The sequence below is a fragment of the Pelecanus crispus genome, chromosome 6, assembly GCF_030463565.1.
Source record: "Pelecanus crispus isolate bPelCri1 chromosome 6, bPelCri1.pri, whole genome shotgun sequence".
NCBI lineage: Eukaryota > Metazoa > Chordata > Aves > Pelecaniformes > Pelecanidae > Pelecanus > Pelecanus crispus.
This window is the reverse complement of record NC_134648.1, coordinates 55088650-55109019: the sequence shown is the minus strand read 5'-3', so window position 1 is coordinate 55109019 and position 20370 is coordinate 55088650. Positions and strand designations below refer to the sequence as shown.

Genomic DNA, 20370 nt, shown 5'->3' with positions numbered 1-20370 from the left:
TTGCACTTTGGAAGGATTCAACCAACTTATTATGTATGAAGAACATAATATAATTTCTCCAGGATTAGTTTTCTTTAAACATAGACTGTGTTTTCTGGTAGCTAACTGGTTTTAGATGGAGTTAAAGAATTGGCCTTTAAGGTTAGAGCCAGGCTATTTTTTTATGTCAGGAAATCTTTTTAATCTAGATGATCAAACTAAGAGAGAAAGCAATTATTTCAGTGAGCTTTAACTCAAGGGAAAATCTGAAGCGTGTTTTGTCCAGCTCTGAAAACTGTGTCCCTTTCTAAGTTTCAATGGTTATTTTTCCATTATTCTTCATATTAGAGTATATTTTTTCAACGAGTAGCAACAAATGGTATGAAGAAAGTTATGTACTATTCTTCAGAAAGCTGCCATCTCTTGATTTCTCAGTAGGGGAGAGGAGACATGCTGTTTGGCCACCTTGCCAAATTTCATCAGCACTCTTGATACCTATGTGGTAAGACAATAAATTAAACTAAGATATGGCCCGAGGCCAAACCTTGAAGTCTACTCACCATCATCCATCCCTGTTGGATGGATGGACTAGTGGAAACTAGTTCTTAACTCATTTTTACATTAGTGTGCTGCTCTATGCCTTCTCTAGTTTGATTTGGTTTCCTATATCCAGCTACATTGAAAGTTTACTGAAATCCAGACAAATTAGTTCTACAACTTTTTTTTTTCTCCCCCCTGCCTCCCGGAATTAATCTATCTAATCAAATACTGTACAGGCTAGCTTAGTGTCTTGCCAGTGATAAACACATACCATGTTTTATTCCACTTTCCCTATTACTGTCCTGCTAACCATTCCTTTCTTCAACATTTGTTCTAAGGCCTTGCATGTAATTTAAGAAAATTGAAGTTTTTCTTTCTGATATACAAACAGTATACTACTTTTTGGTAGTAAAAATGCTTCCACTATTAACTTGCTAGCTAGTCTTTGATTTCTTTTATTTTTCTTTTCTGTCCTTTTCTAGGATGGATATAATCCAGTTCTCACAAGTTGATTATCTGGATCTCTCTGGTTTTGGTTTTACATTGGCTTAGAAAAGAAAATTCCTTTAGTTTTGCTCTGAAAGTCTGGATGCCTTTTTAATCTGATTTTCTGCTGAGCATGAAGGTTCTTTTCATGCTGTTGCTATGATGCAATGTAATCTTAACATCAACACTATAGTTACGAGCCAGTGTCTTGGTAAACTGGTATTGGTGCTGTGCATTTGGCATTGTGAAACGATGGTCCGAGTTTCAATTTGTGTGACTTAATTGGGTAATGATTGACAAGTCTGGTCAACACTGCAGGCTCACTGAAGCCATAGTAAGCTGACCATGTTTAACCTGGGTACTGGCTACGCCTGTATCAGAGGCTATGTTGTACAGTTTATTTGCTTGAGCCAGTTATCTATGTGTAAAAGCACAGGATGAATGTTTTCTAAAGCTAGACTCTTTTCAGTACTCTGCTGTCTGCAAGTAAACATGCCCACCATGTGTTTAATCCAGGTTCATTCTACATGAAACATAGTGAATGCAGATTCAGAGTCGTTAACGCTTTTAATGCTACTTCTACCCTGTTAAGCTACTTGGCTAAACAGATACAAGTGGAAAAATGCATCACGAGTGAGACTTAGTAATGCTAAACTTGAAAACAGAAAGCGCTTTTGGGCTTTCATCATTTTTTCAGTCAGCAGTGCAGTATTGTTCTGCACCTTTTTAATTCTGATATTAATATGCATGGACTTTATAGAGAGCAAAAAGATAAGAGCTATTTAGTTTCAACAGTTAATCACATATGTACGAATCTAGTCTGTACATTTTGTTAAAACACTGAATTTGCAAACAACTCTTGGCATTTGAAATAAATACCTTTAGTTATAGTCTTTTTTTTTACCTATGCGCTATAAATTCTTACATTGTTGAGCCAATAGCTGATTTAAATCTTCAATGCAATATTTGATAATTGGTTGCATAGCTGCATTTTTAGTTTTAGGTCTTTATATTTTTAAGCGTGAATATTTAAGCATCTGAGTGAGTTTAGAGGAATAAATATGTAACTGGCTAAGTTGAGCGGCTGCAGATAGTATGGCAACTAAGACGGTATCGCAGATAGTAAGACAATGACTGAAATCGCTTCTACTCTTTTTCTAAATCTAAAGTAAATATTTTTTAAAAAGTTTATAGTATTTGTTTTCATAACAACTTTGAGTGGTCAACATGTTAAGTTTCAAATACATTTTGCCCTCAAGTATGTGTTATTTATTCCCAGTCAAGAAATGAGGAAACTGAGGCATAGATGCTGCAACTTACCTAGCTTTAAATACAATACAAGCCTCCTGATTTATCATTCTGAGCATCACATTCGTGGGACTCGCATTTAATTCTTGTGCTTATTCTTTCAGGTTCATTTACACTCTGAAGACAATAATTTTCCCCAATCTCCAATATATCAGTCAATCTTGTTAGGGCAGCAGCATCAATATTCCCACGGCGTGCTGAAGGGAGCCTGCGGGGTGTCTTTTGTGGGTTTTGACTTGCAAATGATTGGCAGACTTTAGGACGGTTCTCCCTTATGATATTTAAATTTAGTACTGTCACTGATGGACCTCCTATTAAAAAGTAGATGATTAAAACAGCTCTATCATTTGTCAGTGAAAATTATCTTTTTGATAGTTGCATGCAGTTTAAGTGAAGGGATGTGTGGCAGCTCCTTGATAGCCATTTCAGCTCAGCCAAGTAAAATGAGGCCCTTGTCTCAAATTCACTGCAGAACTTTGAATACTATTAAATAATAAATCAGTTCGTTTACCTACATCTCTCTTTCCCTCAACTATCTTCCTTTCTGGAAGATTTTGTCAATGTTTTCTTGGATTTGCTCAATGAATATAATATTTCCCAAGTCATTGCAGCTGAGATAGTTGGTGAAGGAGATGGCTGTTTGGATAGCAGGCTGTTTCAGAAGTATCTGTGGCATCAGTACGTTGTTTCTGGAATTCCTTTTTGATCTGTTTTTGAGAGCTCAGTTAAACTTAGTACTGCTTTATAGTAATGTACTTTTATGGGTAATAAAGGTAAACTACTTCCATAGATCTTTGTTTCTTATCTTACATTATTACTCAATAGAAAGTACAAAATTGAAGAAAAGCTAACTTCAAACCAGCGCTAAATATGAAGTCTGTGGATATAGAGATCTGAAGGAAAAAGGATTGCTGCTTTCACTATAATGGGTTGTTAGTTTTTCTCAGATGTTCTGTTTAGGTCTATGCTTTGATGCATCCTCCTGTCCTACAAATCAGACTCCTACCTGGGTTTGAGCAAAAAAGAACTAAGTCTTGTTTTATGTCCTTGGGGGAAGTTGGAGGGTATTATAGCCCCTAATATGAGTTGGTGAGCATATATATGATTCTTGCATATTTACTCATGTGTAGCATGAGTCAGATTTGGAGAACTAATGTCATAAATTTCCTTTTACTGTTATGTTGTTTGTGTGCTCATGTAATTACCATTATATGCAATAAATACAGTTTTGAGTAAGACTTATCAGGCCAGCTTTTTCCTGAAGAGGGGTAATATCCTCTGGGGAAGGAGATCAGTTTGGTAAGACAAGGCAAACCATAACTCTGTGCTCCCACTCTGTGATTAGTGGGAGGTAAACAAGAGAGGGCAGTTTAATACCTTGAACTTTGTCAGAATGGTTGTAAATATTTATTATTGTCCAGATGTTGAGGTTGAATGTAGTTTTGTAATAAGATGCACTTATCAGAATCTTGGGAAACTAAAAAAGCTCTGTACATAACAATGCATTACAGCTTCTTTCTGCTCATCTCTGACCTGAAGCAAGTGTGTAGTTTATAGGTGTGTGGCTTTTTCACACAAATCTGAGAAATCCTGCATTATAATAGATGCTGTTGTGGTGCTTCAAGGAAGCTGGCTTTCAAGAAATAGCCCTTACATTGAATTTAAAGTTGCTTTTAGAAGCAGCTTTTCTTTCTTAAGAACTGGCATAGAACTGAAGGGAAAAGAAGTATTAGCAAAACATTGAGATGTTAAAATGGAGTGCTCATACTCAAGAACCACGTATCTTCAATAAAGCATTTGATCTGGAAGAAATCTTCAGTCTTTTAGTACTGCTCAGATGAACCAAGCAAAGCAATTCGTTAGCAACACACTTACTTGGCAGAAATATGAAAACACAAACATTGTTCACACTGTTAAAAGCTAAGCAATGTGAGGAAAGACACTACCCAAAACACTTGAGCAATATAGCGTGTTTTGGTAGGCCCATTAGGATGCAGGCATTTGATTCTTTCAATTTTTTTTCTAAATACTTTGATGAAAAATCCCAAATTTTTTAAATGCTTCCATCTTTTGCCAGGAACTAAACTTAATAAGTGAAGTTATGAATGTTTCTTTTATGGGTGTATCTGAAATTAACATTTCAGTTCAATTTTTTTCTAGGTTATATAATTCATTGATTGGTCTTTTTAATCAGTGACGCTGGTGAAATGATTTGTTGCAGCTCAGTGTGTTCAGTCTCCCTCAGCCACTAGTGATACACTGTATCACACATATTGAACTTGCTGTTGAAGACTGATATCCTTAGGAAATCAGGCTTACTAAGTCATTATTGTTTGTGTGTTTGTCAGCTTTGCCTTCATAACTTTTAAATTATTTAGCCAGTTTCATCTGGACAGAAGAGGGAATGATGTAAAAACAAAAAAAAATTTAGGCTTGTGCAAGTATTACAAAAATAGAGGCAGGAGGAAGGACTACCAAGGGTGTTTCATGATTTCAAATTTTTATTAGATATCGGCAAGTACACGTGAGAGTGAGCATTTGTAAATTCTCTGCTGCAGGGATATAAGACACAGTCATTAGAAAACCAAACTAGGCTTCATTACGGTCAGTGCTCATGGAGATAGCTGTTAAAAGTTAACTTTTAAAAATTATTCCTGAATGTAACATAATGTATTCTGCTACGTTAGGTTAGCTAGCTATATGACTTGATAGCATAACATATTTAGACAAAACAGTGAATTGTGAATATTGTAAAGACGTTATCAGTAAAGGGCTATGGAAATAAATAAAAAAAAAAAGCAGATTCAAAATTTCTTCTGTACAATACACAGTGTGAAAATTGTTTCAGAGCTCTAAATCTACATGGACAAAGGTTGTGTTAGGTAGCACTTTGGAAAAATACTTGCCTTCTATCAGAGGTGATCTGACCTACTGAAGGAGAGGACTGCTTTTGCCTTGTTTTCTGAATTAAGATTTCTCTGCTGGTAAGTGGTTTGTGCTGCCTTAAAATGAAGACATAGTTTTAAAAGCATGTTACCTTATTTAAAAACAAACCCCTTTATTTTCTGAGAGCAAATAATAAATTAAGGCAGATGTCAAGTGGTTACAAATGTCCAAAAGATGAGCAAGCAAACCTCTGTCAGCTGCAAAGCCATTTCAATTTCCAGTTTTTTCATGGTCCTTGTTACAGTTTGTCCTGACAGCTGACAATAGCTTCTTTGGGATTCTGTCTGGTTTTTAATTTATGACCATTCGAAAAAGCAATAGCCACAATGGCATCAGAACAGATGGTATTATGACGGTCACGGACCCAAAGACTTACCAGAGGGTTACGAAATGCTATGACACAAATGCAGTCTGTGATGATGCTTTGTCCTGTTAATTGAATGCCTAGCCTGAAGTTGGTAGGTTACAGTTGCCAGAAATAACTGTTCTTGATATGAAGTCTGAACCAGTATGAAACACTGTCAGATCTATTAAAGTAATTGACACGTCAAACTTAATTTCCTTTAAAAATATGATATGATAGTGTGAGCAGCTGGTGATCTCTGTTGAAAATAAATGATGGAGCTTTAGCCTGAGCATCCAAAGTCATCTCATTTGCTGCAGAATCGAACCCTAAGGTTCCTAAAATTGGAGGAAGTTTTATTAGTAGGTACAGTCTTTCTGCCATGTGCATTACTTTTGATTTAATGTAACATTTATATCTGAATACTTTTGCCAAAGATAAAATCCATGGATGTTTAACACAACAGGAGGTAGGAAACATTTGTAACTCACCCCACACTCAGTGGCTGCCTTGAGTTCCAGAATTCCCACCTTCCCCACCAAACCCATGCTGTTGCTGTAGTTCTTACCCTTGAAAGTAGAAGCTGCCGCTCTCCATTTCAGCTCTTCGCTCAGTGAGCATTAACTTCCCATTTTGCTTATTCTGATCAAATCCTAGCTTTGTGTTGGAGTGCCTTTTTTGCCATTCTTGGGTTCTTCCTGCCAACTGTGCTCCAGTGAACTAGAAAAGTGACTCAAATGGACAAGATTCTGACACTTGGGAAGCAGGATTCAAATCTATTTCAGCTGCCTGTCAGCTGACAGTAGTAAACCAAAGGAAAGGACTGAGGCGGAAACAGCATTTGGAATTACACTTGCTCTGCAGATTCCAACCTTGGGCACTTATACAGTTCGGTAAATGAATTTCAAGAGCCATAAACCAGCCGCAGCATATGATTTAACATGCTGTGCCAATCAGTGCAGTGATGGATAACAATTTATAAAAAGTCCATAACCACATTAAACTTGTGTTTTGCCTCAGTCTTTAACAGGAATGTGATATTCATCATGGATGGCAAAGCTAAAATTAGTAGTGGAAATGAAAGTATGGAAATGGTGGCAAGTACTTGCTGGTGGAAGAGTATGGAGGACATGGCTAGAATTCCGGTAGAACTAGTAGATGAAATAACAAATCATTAGTCCTGTAATATTTAGGGAAACCTCAGTTAGCAAAAGATTGTAGGATAGTTAATATACTACCCATACTTGGGAAGAGTAATTGCAGGAGAAAGGCATCAGTCTGATTAAAAGTGAGACTTGGAGACCCTTCAGAAAAAGAAATACAATGACTCACAAATATAAAATGCAAGAGCAAGACTGAGTACAGAAATCACTGGAGAGGACAAAGAGCTGGGGTGCTAGTTGATCGAGGCTACATCTCCATTGTTGTGCAAGAGCTACATCTTCATCGTTCGTGAGCTGGCCAAGCCCAACACGAGACATCATGTTGTCCCAGTTATCAACTACTTCATCTTGTCCACAGTGTAGTCTCAACATCAATTTTGTAAGCCTACAGATTTCTTCTTCCCTTATGGAAGATGGTGGTGATCATCCTCCACTGGTTGCTTCATGTCCCCAAAATATGGAGCCTGCCTTGCCCAGTAAAACCAGTTGAGGCTGGCCAACAGGGCAGCCCTCAGTGTGAACTAAAGCATAGGTTTCACTTGGGGTTTCTTCCCAGGTTGGCCCTGTGATTGTAATCCCAAGTAACGTGGCTGGATGACAAAATTGGCCTGTAGCTTCACATCAGTGTTGTCCTTACATGCAGTGAGCACTGATGTGACTGGACTGTAGTGCTGGAAAGTCTCTGGAGTATTTCCTGGGAGGAGTAGGAAACTTTAATATATATGCTCCATGTAAACATGAGATGAATAAGCATAATCAAAATAAGGCTAGGTGACATTGCATTGGAACAAATGAAAACAAACTGGCTAGGGAAAAATTTGGGAAGATGATTTGAAGAGGATTCCTAGCATTTACAGTCTAAACATTGTGTGGAACAAGAAATCCTGTGCTGAGATTGTCGGTTAGAACAGGGGAGCAAAATGAATGACCTAAGAGGGCTCTTCTGATCTGATATTAATTAAACTGAAAATACCTTATTTTTGGCAAGTTTTACATAAAAAATTAACAATGATCCACAAAAAGATAGTTGTGAGAAAACCTGATGGCCTATATGGAGTTGAATTATAAAAGGTGATACTATTATCTAGTTATATTTATCTATTTGCTTCCGGATCAGTATTAGCAAAAGTTGATTTGTTGAGGTACATTCATGTTATTTTTAGCTTTTTTAAAAAAATATTTTTACTGGTTTTTCTCCAAAGTGCTGCTGTTTGGGTTTCTCTCTTTAACTGTCCAAAGCTTTTTCCCTTAGTTTTCAGTATATTCAGCTTCTTCAGGTTTTATGAAAGGTAAGTCAGTATATAAAGAAGTGTTTTGGTTTATTTTTCTGAAAGTGCTAAAAGCCCTTTCTTAGCCAGTGGTTAGGGTTTGGCTCTTCTGATCTCCGCCTGATGGTGCATAGATGGAAGGGTGTATGCCTTCCCTTCACACTGAAAATAGCCTTCCCTTAAAGATAGGTCCTGCTGGCAGTTGTCATGTCAGACTGGCATGTTAGCAGTGTACCTACAACTTCTGCCTTTCATTTAAGAATCTGGGGGGAAGAAGGGGGTGCATTCCCTCTCATGCCAGGAGTATTTTGCAAAATGCCATGAAGATGGCTTTTCCCGTTGGGCCTGAGGAGCAGATGGCAATTCACATTGTCTTGGGGGGGGGGCATGGTCTGTTTCCTGGGGATGCTATAAAAAAATATATTTATTAATGCTTTATTAAATAACCTCTTTTTCTTGGAGATTATTGCAATGCCAGTCTAGCATGTGCTGCTCTGGTGTCATAACACTTTTGAAACAGTGACATTAGCCATAGTTATGTATGTACATACTTCTATATGCAAAAGTCTCTTTGGCTAAGGGCACAAGGAAGAAAAATGGGAATAATGTGCTTTAATCTCTGCATTTCTGTTTTATTTTAATAATGAAAGGACTGGTCATCTTTTATCTTATACTGCAGTTCTGACTGAATATTTAATACAGCATTTGTCAGAATATTTGAGAGAAATGCACATGCATAAATGCGAAAAAGGTACTTCAGAAGAGTATCATTCACTTCTGATGCCTTTTCTATAGTCTCAGAAGTTCAGAGAAGTAAGTGCTGGTTTCTGTAGTATTGAGTGTGTACAAGTATGGACTACAAGTCCATAGCTTTTACTATAGTGATAATCTAGCTAAAGATCTCCAAAGTACTCAATTTGAATGCTGACAGTTCTATTAATTATAAATTTTAACCACAGAACCTAGTACTGGATCTGCAACTCTGATTTTTCTTTGATACACAAGTTACTCCCCTGACTTCAGATTGATTTCTTCATTAGAACGTTTGATCAGTTTTTCTAATTACTATTTCCTGAAGCCACATACCACCAGTATGTTCATTGTGATTTTATAGAAAAACTGTCATTAATGAAAAACAGCTTCCTAAAAAGCCATTGCTTGCTATTTCTTATTATTTATTCTTTAATTGTATCAGTGGTTGACTGGTGGACAGAAGAACATGAATTCCTTGGCATTAGTGATAATTTTGCATGGAGCACAAGCTTTCAAAACCAGGAACCCTCAGATGTCCTAAACTGAAATCTAGTCTTCAGGCAGTGGAGTAAGGACACTGAATTCCCAGTATCCTCAGTTCTTGTGAAGAATCAAGCTTTTGTTCAGATGGTTGAGTATTGACTCAGTAGGCTGACTTTGAAGCTCCTCGCTTCAAGAATGTTGGTCTGAGGCTTTCTGTTTCTCTAGCCTGTTCTGCATTTGTACCATTTTTGGAGGGTTTGGGGGTTTTCTCTTTTGGCTATTGAAAGCAATTCTATGTTAGTCCTTTGTCTTGAGTAACAGAAATACAATTTTCTCTACTTCTGACCCTTTGACTCAAAACTTGGAAAATGATGGCATCAGTATCAAACAGTACCTGTGAGTCTCCGTAAGTAGCATGATGATACAGTAGTAAACCTAGCCTTGCTTTTGAAACCAGGCAATGTTGAAATACAGCCACAGATTAGACTGATAAAATGGTAGGATTTCAGTAGTGAATATACTGTAATTAGGTCATGCACTTATATCTGTAAAATGTCTACATAGGGGAAAAGCGATGAGTGTATGAATGACAATATACAAGAATATACTGAATTAAGGAAATTACTATAGGCCCATTTCATCAACAACACTGTCTGTAGCTGTGATCTCCAGCACCCTTTTTCATTGCGGGTGTATGTACTTGAAGGATGCTGTGCACCTGGGAAATCCTCTTCCCTTGCTTGTGGGAAAGGTGATGTGTGCTGGGAGAGAACGGGGGGAAGGTACAGTGCTGCTGAGCTTCCGAACGGAGGAAGGTGATAAGAGAGGCGAATCACCTACGCTTCAGTGTCATGGTATCATGGCTGGGAGGAAACGTAAAACGTTTGCACCGGATAACAAGTACTCCAAATTCAGGGCTGGCCATTATCTGAGCACTGAGTTTGTATTTAATTATCCCCTGATACCAGTGTTGATGCAGTACTTGCCAGAGCTGTAGCCATCTGACTTCTGAAGGGAGAGTCATCGTGGCTTTACTGTGTTTGTAGATCCAGCATATGAAATGAGGCCCGCAGTATAATTTTCAGATGGAGATAAAAAGTTAGATAATCTCTGAAGTCACTAGCAGTTTCACTCTATCAGTAGGGTGTTTTATTTGTTTCCAGTGTGCTTGCTATAGTCAAATTAGTTCTCTCAATATAGCATGGTAGTCGTGCTGTTTTTATAAGCTGATATGATGTTCACATAAAGTGTAAATCAAAATTACAGCAGACTATGCAAGATCACGTTGTCTTAACAGGAAAATAAGTTCCCCAAAAGCTTCCATCTTGGTGGAAGGCTACGATCAGCAATTTTAAAAAGCAAACTTCAGTTTTGAACCTTTCTGCATTATCGGCTGTGAACAGTAACGAACTAAAAGGCAAGCACATCCCCGTTGGAAGGAGTCAGTCATTTTCAAGGGGGTTATAAATACACAGACGCACTAACGACCACGCACGTTCGTTATTTCATGCTGGCAATGTAAAGTTCAGTGAGTAACAAAGCCAAAGTTGTTGTTTTAAAAATGTGTTGCCAAGCAGTAGGTTTTCTCCTAGCAACAAGTGTTTTGCAGCAGGGGAAGCAATTGGATACCTTAGGGGGTATGTTAGCACTGGGGGAAGGGTAAAGAAATAACAAACTGGGGCTGGGAACTCGCTTCAGTGGTGACACAGCGCACACAGCTTCGTTTCTGGGTGTGCTGGGGATGGGGGGAAGGCAAGTGAGGGGGACAAGGCAGGAAGGGGCACGTAGGACAAGCAATGTTTTGGGATAGGCAATGAACAAAAATGTTGGCTGGGAGGCGCAGGTTCGTATTTGTTCATCAGTTGCTTTGGTTTGGTTTAGTGAGTGATCAGCTGTAGTATTAGTAGTTGGTTGTCCTCATTTAAAAAAAAAAACCCATACTGAGCTGCTAGGAAGTTTCATTTTGAACATATTTGAAGAAACGCTTTTTGTTATTCAAAAGAATTGCATTATTAGAGAAAATGAGATAAGTACTTTTGCATTCTGCATTTTGGAAACAGATTACATATACATTGTGGTTTCTTTTCCGATTCAAAAAAAATTATATCTATCTTTATTTTACAGAAAATTATCTTTACTTGTAAGTATTGGTGGTCAAACCAGTTGTTTCTAAACCTTACAATATGGACACCCCTCAAAATCCCTGCATTAAAATGCATCTGTGTCTGTCATTGCAGACATAGAACTATGCTTATTCATCGCTTTTCTGATGGAATGGCTTATTTCAAATTGATGCACCATGTCACAATTTTTTTTGCACTTGCAGAAAATAGTTAATTACAATGACTAAACGTGCAACTGTTCTTGGTATATGCCTTTGAAAGGAGGAGTTAATAAATGTTTTCTTGTGCAAAGTCATACTTCCATTAGATGGACATGTTTCAGCACAAACTCATCAGCTAAAAGGAAAATAGGAGAGCACAGTATATAAATAATGTGCTATTTCACTCTACATAAGTGTAAAATATTGATTATAGAATGCATTTAAAATGTGTCATTTTATCACAGAGGATGGGAAATATCAGCTGCAGAATTTTACTTATTTTTCCATATATCATGACAAATTCTTCTCGTTTTGCCTTGCTAACACTTCTTCTGTTTCATTATTATAGCATAACACTGTCAAGACTCTGGTAAACCTTCAAGTTTGATAGATTTGTTTGAAAATAGCAGCCACCTTAACACATGCAAAATAGGCTGAAAAAGCAGCATGTAACAAGGGGCAGTTTTGTGATGCTAAAATTACAGTGCATATGGATTTGCAGTGCATACATTGCCTATTAAGTTTTGTAGCTGTTTATGGTCATAATCCTTGATTTTCAAGTTTTTTAGATAAGATGGGATGTTTCTGGCATGTCTTTCTGCATACCGTGGTTGAAAGTTGATTCTCTCTTAGGCAGCCTGGGTCTTGTTTAAAAAAAAAAAAAAGTGAACTGGGAAGATTACTGGGGAGTTGGATGTAGTGAGTTCTTCAGGCCTTTTAATGTAACTTTAAAAAAAAAAATTGTTATTTTCCGCATCTGTGTAGCTCTGTATCTGATTATACATTTGCAGCTGCAAGCTTATTGGGCTTCAGCAGGTCATGAGCAAACCAGGCAAGTGGTATTTCCACTGTTCTTCTGTCTCCCTGCTCTCATCATTAAAAGCAAAATCAGTCCGTTTTTGATTTTCATATGCTTACAGTGTTTTCTTACAGCTGTTGTCTTTGCAAGGGAAACTTTTAGCTCTGAAGGGTATTTTTTAGCTAAATAAGGTCTGCGTCATACAAATTTAGAAGCTCTCTAGCAAACAAGTCATGTATTAGACCTACTAGGAAAAAATTAATATCTTATCTGGTAGAACTCAAATCTCCATAGTTGAGTTTTTTGCAGGTCAACAGGCTGTGATTCTTAAACACGGTGAGCATCTCGGATGCTTTTTTTGCACATTAGGTCAGCCACATTTCTCCTTCTCATACTCTCCTTTTCTCCCAGTTATCAGTTTCCTTCTCTGCAGTTACGAGAGTTCAGTGATGAGAGTTCAGCACCCTCTCTGAAGAAGGCAAAAGTACAAATGGACTCATGATCAAAGTTCTCATTATATTTTTTTCACTTTGAAATACATTTCATTGCTTTTGAGAACATCTTCCACCTATAGTCTATATTTTTCTTAGAGAAAATGAAATTGTGCCTCCTGTTATCAAATGAATAAAGGTTAAAAATCTCAAGTGGTGCTTCTGTTGAGATTGAGAACTGTTAATTTTCCAGGAGGAGTGGAGAAGCAGTCAGACAGTTAAACCTTAAGAAAACCTCCAGCTCTCTTGAGCAGAAATTTTTAGTCACATGGAAGAAACCACAGTGATCTTTGCAGTGTGACCTTTTTACCTTCCCCCCTCCCCCCGGTTATTGCAAACCTTGTTTAGCACTTTATGGAAAAGCTCAGGTTTTGGTGAGACATACGATGGGTGATAATTGTGGCTTTAATTTTTAAAAAGTTAGTTCCATGGAAAAATTTGCATGTTAGCTTCTCATTTGCCTAAAAGCAAATAAGAAAGTGACCTTACTAGACTTGTCTAAACGGCTAGTTTTAATCACGTTTTCAAAATCAGAATATAGTTATTTAAGTAGTTTCCATTTCTGTCCAGTGTTTATTTCTCTAGACATGTTTTTTCCATTGGCTGTTTCGTTAATCATTATGACAGGTTAATTTGCAAGAAAGCCCGTTTGCAGAAAAAAGATACCTTTGCAGTGAAGACTACGCTACATGCTTATTTAAGCAATTATGGCTTTATACAAATGCTTATTGTATAATGTTGTTCAGATTCTGAGTGATGATATTTTATTGATAAATAATGATGCATTTGCTAACTGAAGGTTTTATTGGAGACTGTGTACAGCTGCATTTGGAAATTAGAATTCACTTGAATGTTTTCCTTTTTAAAAATGCTTACATTTAGTTAATGAAAAATAACCTTAATATGTTGAACTGCAAGGGGAAAAATAACTGTGCCAAAATATAATTTTGACATGTCCAATATATATCAAAATATAATTCTGGCTTATTGAAGTAGCTGTTAGTTGTAATTATTGGTTTTATTGTGCCATCACCATAGACCAAATTTTAAAGATATGTTGTTTATCTAGGGTACAGATAGGTATGTAATGACAAACTGAAAGTTATCTAGGTGGAGTAAGGATTTAGGTCCTGTTGAAGTGAATGGTTATTAAACATCTTGTCTTACATGCATTTGAAAATTCCATTATGCATCTTTCTGTGCCCAAAAGACTGTGAATATGGTGTGGGGTTTGTTGTTTGTCTGTTTGTTTAAAAAAAAAGGCCTCATGGATTTGAAGATTTCAGAATCCGTTAATTTTGTCATACTAGTTTTTTTCTTTCAGAAATAAGCTGAATACCTGCCACAATTTTGTTTTTTTAATCTTTGTATTCATTAATTGGACATTTCTCTGCTCCTGCTTCTTCAATGTAACCCAAGGAATCAAGAGAAAGTTGTTCTTACAAGAGAAGCATCAAGTAGCAATACTATATAGGCATGAAAATACTATCACTCTTTTTCCTCTCAATGCAGTTGAGGGAGAACCTGATACTGGAACAGGAGCAGTGGAAGCTCCCTGGGCCCTCTAGACAAGTGTCCTCAACATAACCATCAGAGCATGCAAGCTCTTCCTGTAGGACTCAGTCTTAACACTGTTTTGCACCCTGCTACTGCAAGTAGAAGGCTGTTCCAAAATCTCTCTGCTCCAATTGCCAGGAATGTTTTCACCTTTTTTTGGTAAACTTACTCACAGCCAATTTATACACATGTATTCTTGTGCCAACATTATTCTCTAACTAAAATAGTTTTTCTCTATTCTGTTCTCTCTACTGTTTTTATAGCAAGTAACTTCATCTCCTCTCAGCTTTTGATTTGCTAGGTTAAACAAACGAAGTCTGTTAGTCTCCTCTTGTAAATTAAGATTTTTATTGATTGTCTCAGTAGTCATTTTCTGTGCTGTTCCAGTTCGAATGACCTTTGTTGAATAGAGGAGAATATACAAGGTGCCAGAGGTGGCACCTGTATACACCGTACTATAGGTGTGTACGGCACAGCTGCTGAAGTCTCTGTTGTCTTTCTCTCTACTGGAAACCTCTCCTGATGTCACTTGAGTTTTCCTCTTTCACACTGGCACCTTTTCACACTGCCATCCTGAGGTCGCCTGATATGTTCAAGTCCTTCTCCCAAGCTGCTTGGTTGACAGGCTTCCACCGTGCCGCAGAACTTTTGTGCTACTGTTGTGTTATTTTCCACTTTGTTTTACTGACTTTTGCCATATTTCTGTTATCCTAGTTCTCATGATAGGCCCGTTGCTTTCTGTATCGTATCCTCTTAGCTTTTTCTTATCTAATTGTATCATCACTCTAATAATTCTTGTGATGTGTCATTAATTAAAACACTAAACATGATTAGTCCCAAGACAGTATCCAAACTACAGAAGATATAATGCCCATTCCTTAACACATGCAAGATAAGTGTAAATGAACGTTACTCAGCCAAATGTTTTGTATGGTACATTAAGATATTTCTGTCTATTCAGACTCCATAGCTGTTTTTCTGGGCTGTATTTGTGTAGGTACCTAGGAGATATTGAGTAATAAATAACAAATCACTTCTGTTTTGACAACAGTGCCAAGGGCCTTCAGTCAGGGGTTGGGCCCTGTTTGGCTGAGCATTATAAAAACAATCCTTGGACAGATGCTTTGGGGAAATAAGCAAAGAATAGCAGTTTTGTATGTGGGGCAATGTAAAATGAAATATAAGGGTGATGATTGAGGGAGGAAACACATGTAAAAGCATTGACCAACTAGAGGGAGACTTTGTGACTCCAGACTGGATGAGGAAAGAATCAGCAAGATCTTAAAAATAACCTGTGGCAGAGAGGAAAGTTGGAAGCACTTTTTCCCCCTTTTTATTAATTCCTAGAGGGTTTTGTTCTGTTGTGTTGCCAAGAAGAAGCTTTTGTAGAACCTTGTTTGTAGTGACTACAGTACCTCCCTGTCACAGGCAGTACACAGTAATATGCTTTTTTAGAAAGCCAGCCCCTGTAGGCTCTTGAAATTGAGAAGTCCCCGTTACTGCCAGCTCTGAGCCCTGACGATGGCCTGTGTGCTGTAAAGGGCTGTTGACCTTTCCTTGAGCAGACAGCATCTGAACTCCACAAATCTATGAGTATTGTTGATTATTCAAAGTGACTGGTATAAAGATCAACAAATGGGAGACATGAAGCACTGCTTTCACTTCTTGTGATGATGGCACAAAAAAGTCTCTTTGTTTCTTCAGAGATTCCCTTCACTTTCTGCCTGTGCCATTTCTGATTAGAGTTTTCTCTTGGAGTTTTTTTAGTTACAAAATCAACCTCTACAGTGTAGAACTAGCTAAAAGAAAAATAAGATTTGCTTAGAGAGTTTACAGTATAAAGACATTCTGAACAGACAGAAGCTGGAAGCCTGAACACACTTAGGATCAGTGGTTTGCGGAAAAAAAAAACCCAACTAAAAAAAACAACCCCAAAAGAACCCCAAAATTCTCAGCAAACCAAACATGGGGAAAAGTAATAAAATTTGTACTCAGCTGCAAAATGAAGAAGCCCACACACATTAGAGGCCTTTATAACTGTGTTTGATAAATTTATGACATTTGCTTCTGTCTGCCATGTGAAAGAGCTAGTGAAAGAGATGCAATAGGAGGAAGGATCCTGCTTTCTCCTAGCAGGATGCCAACAGTTGTCTTAAACACCTCTGTCAAGTACTGCAGCATTTTAAAATGTATAAAGAACAAGCAGATTGCCTTAGATTTCTGTAATTCCTTAGAAACTTACTGTTTTCATCATCTTTTGCACAGTGGGTGTTTTCCTACTAATATTTCTTATTATTTACTCAAATGATTATACAGCAGTTTTTCTAATTGATTCAGGTTACAAAATCCCTATCTTTTCTTTTTTTTTTTTTTTTTTTTTTTTTTAAGTTTATGTGCTTGTTTATAAAGAGGATATGGGGAAAAGGCATTCTGTTTAGGTGTTTTAAACTAACATGCCAGGTCTGAAGGTGTGAGCCATATGTCACTTCGGTACCCCTCTGTGTTTCTGCAGAGTTGATGTGTTGTTCAAGCCCGTCTCCAGCCATAAAGCAGGAGACCTAACATTATTCTGCAGATAAATGTTGTCTGTACATCTGCTGCTAAATAGGTAAAGAACGGGTAGCTTCGAGATTTTGTTTCCAGTTAGGAAGCAAAGGAAAATATGCAGTGAAGGACTAGGATAATTTGTACTGATTTCTGGGAAATCTTAGAGGAGTTTTGTTTTGGGGTTTTTTTAGGGTTTTTTGGTTTTAGTGGTTTGGGGTTGGGTTTTTTTTCCTGAAGCGTTTAGTACAGACAGCAAGCATATGCTGACAGCTGGTAAACTGGAGGTCAGTTTTCTTGGATAGGTGATGGTGCAAGGTCACTGAAGGATGTTGCTGTGTGATAGGCACGCCTGCTCCTTCCCCCTGTGGTCTGTAGTGTAATGCTTGATAGAGCAAAGTCAGGCAAGGACCACAAACAATTTGAAATGTTCTGGGCCTCAGAATTTTAATGAAGTCATCTGGAAAGAGGATTTACAAGCTGGACACTCACAATATATGACATCTGACCATCATTCTGAGAGAGTTAATGAATCAGAGGGTATTATGTCTTCTTTGTCTAGATCGCTTGTTTGAGCTCAGCCCACAGCTATAGGGACTAAATGTCACTGTCCTTTTGACGCTTTGCATGAATGAGTCTAATTTTTTCTCCATTGGTTCTTTGGAAGCAAAGCTCATTGCTCCAGTGCTGCTACCCATGGCAGGAGTCTTCATACCATCCCAGCCTGAAACACCAGTGAAAGACTGACGTTTGGGAGACTCTTCCTCTAAAAAGCTGTGCCCTCAAAACATGAGGGTACAGGATGCAACTTGAGTGCCCATGCAAGAGCAGTTCCTTCACTAGTGCTAAATAGCTTATATTCTTAGAAAAGTGTAACAGCAAGCAAACAGCTAGGATTCGCTGTAGTTTTATTCACCTGGAAAATCTCAGCTACACTTTATTCCATACAGAATAGAGCAGATGTGACATAACATGTTTCTGATCCCATCAACAGGCTTATATGTGCAAAATTTGGTTGTTTCCTTTTCTCTTGAAAAGAACAGCTTGTATCCTTAGCAAGTGGGGAAAAGAGTCTGGCATATTTGGGGAAAAAAGTATTACAAATATTCAAAGAACTCGCATGTTTAATTAGTATAAAATATACAAATCCGCACAGGAAAAAAAAGGGATATTGTTGAAAATTGATTAGAGAATCTTGTCTCAAAAATTAAGAACATTTTAATTTTACTAAGGTTAGGTGCATGCAGCCAAGCCACCTTTATAGATTCCACCTCCTTGCTTCAGTTTTTCTAGTTTCACATCTGATACCTACCAGTCACTGATAATCACTTTCCTGCAGGGAAAAAACACTGACCCTGAGAGTTATCTGATTTTTGTATTGGAAGTACCATTCACCTGCTCTGGAAATGCTGACTCACTTGACAGCTCAAAAAAAATCCAAAACCAGAATAGCACTCTAGCACCTTTATGTGAGAACATCTGCTAGGCTGATAGCAATTAGCCTTCATTGCATTTATTTATTTACTTGCCAGTACTATACAGTGCTCTTTATATTGTTCTTCAGAGCATGGTCTGCTCTGTGCTCTGTAGGATGGAGTTAGCAGTCTGCCCATGCTGAAGGTCAGCCTGGTGGGGCAGAATTCCAGAATCATATGGTGGATAATTCAGGGGTTGCATAGAATTTTAGTACTTTCTAATCATTGGTGCTTAGATTGATAAGGATTTGAGGGACAGATATATAGAGAGAAATAAAAGCGTGGTCCAAGGAGTTGGGGCTGGGAGGGGAAAAGTCACAAGGAATCTGGAAGCATGTAATCAGGATGCCTGTCTGGAAAACAAAGATCTGTGGTCCGTATGCATTTTGCAATACAGAATCACAAGGTAAAAATGCATAACATCATTAGGATTATTATAATCCTGGAATAAAGCTTTCTTAGTGGGTCATTCCATGACTTTTCTGGCACAGTAACATAGCTGAATGTGATGGATGGAGATGTCCGCTGCCTCATTCAGCCCATATGCTAGTAGGTTTGGAGATCCTCTTGGATTGTGTGGTGTTGAATTGGATCCCATTACACAGAGGAAGATGAAGAATCTGTTTCTAGGAAGCTCCTGAGGAATTTATCTGCCTGCTGGACCTTTATACACTACTGGTGCGTTATTAGTCCCAGCACACTTCCCGTTCCACAGGTTGAACCAAATATCACGGCTGTTGCCCATTGGGCTGAGCTTGGTTCTGTTACTGCCATCCCTGAAAGCCGATGGTGCCACATGTATGATCTCCGATTCTCAGATGTTGTAAGACATGAGCTGGGTGCTGAGATGCGCAGGCAGGATACAGACACTTCAGGGCACACAGGTTAGTAGGACTTTAGATGCAGGAGCTTGCCACAAAAGCTCAGGTGCTTGCTGACTTTTGGTGGTTGGGTGGAGTTTTTGTTGTTCAACTCAGTTTCTGTATTTCAGTGTCTTTGTTTCCTGTCCAAAGCCACTTGACTCCTTGTTGGTGTGGATTAGCCTGCTCCAGTCCTGCTTCAGGTCATTTATTTTCTTTAAAAAACAAACAAACAAAAACCAAAGTATTATATAGTCTATATCACTTTGAACCCAAGAGCTACCTACGCTTATTTCACTGTTGCAACATATTTGAGCTTCAGGAGAGTCCTACTGGCCAATCTCAACCATTTTTCCTTTGTTTTCTTGCAGGCTCTGATACTTCACCAGCTCGGGCGCTACAGCTTGGCGGAGAAGATTCTCAGAGATGCCGTCCAGGTGAACTCCACAGCTCATGAGGTCTGGAACGGCCTGGGAGAGGTGCTGCAGGCTCAAGGCAATGATGATGCCGCGACTGAATGCTTCCTGACGGCGCTGGAGCTTGAAGCTAGCAGTCCCGTGGTCCCTTTTACCATCATTCCCAGAGTCCTTTGAGAGGGCATCTTGATCAACCAATTTTAGTCTGACCTTCTGGGTGAGGAATCCCAGTGTATCAGGCTGCCTGGTAACTGGTTAGTTTGAAAAACTTCAGAGCTGCAGGTAACAAACTCCAGTCTTTTGCAGGAAAGTGTCCAAACCAGTGACGTGATGCAATGTATTAATGTTAGACTGAGAGGACAAAATGGCTAGCCAGAACCAAATCACTCATATTGCCACATTTTTGCCCTGGTAGTTTTAAAACATCGTTATATTGTTCATGGATGATGTGCCATATTTTGTTAGTGATACTTGAGTGTTACATAAAATTATAATGGAATCGACTACCAAATGTAGAGTAAGTTAAAATTCAGTGGCAGAGCAGACTATTTTTAACAAGGCTGTTAATAAACTGTTCTCTTCCTGCCTCTCAACCTCTTTTGGCCCAAAGTCAAAATGTGAATTTTCTGTTTCCAT

The 20370-nt window shown here is 38.2% G+C and overlaps 1 protein-coding gene across 6 annotated transcripts in view; it reads left to right on the top strand.

The window, feature by feature from the left end:
- Positions 1-20164, top strand: part of TTC7B (tetratricopeptide repeat domain 7B) — a 146327-nt gene extending 126163 nt beyond the window's left edge. For all 6 annotated transcript variants that reach the window (XM_075712050.1, XM_075712048.1, XM_075712047.1 and 3 more), the window contains one exon: positions 19690-20164. In XM_075712050.1, the coding sequence (XP_075568165.1) occupies positions 19690-19911 (222 nt within the window). In that variant the 3' untranslated portion in view covers positions 19912-20164. The remainder of the gene's footprint in view (positions 1-19689) is intronic.
- Positions 20165-20370: the final 206 nt, after the last annotated feature.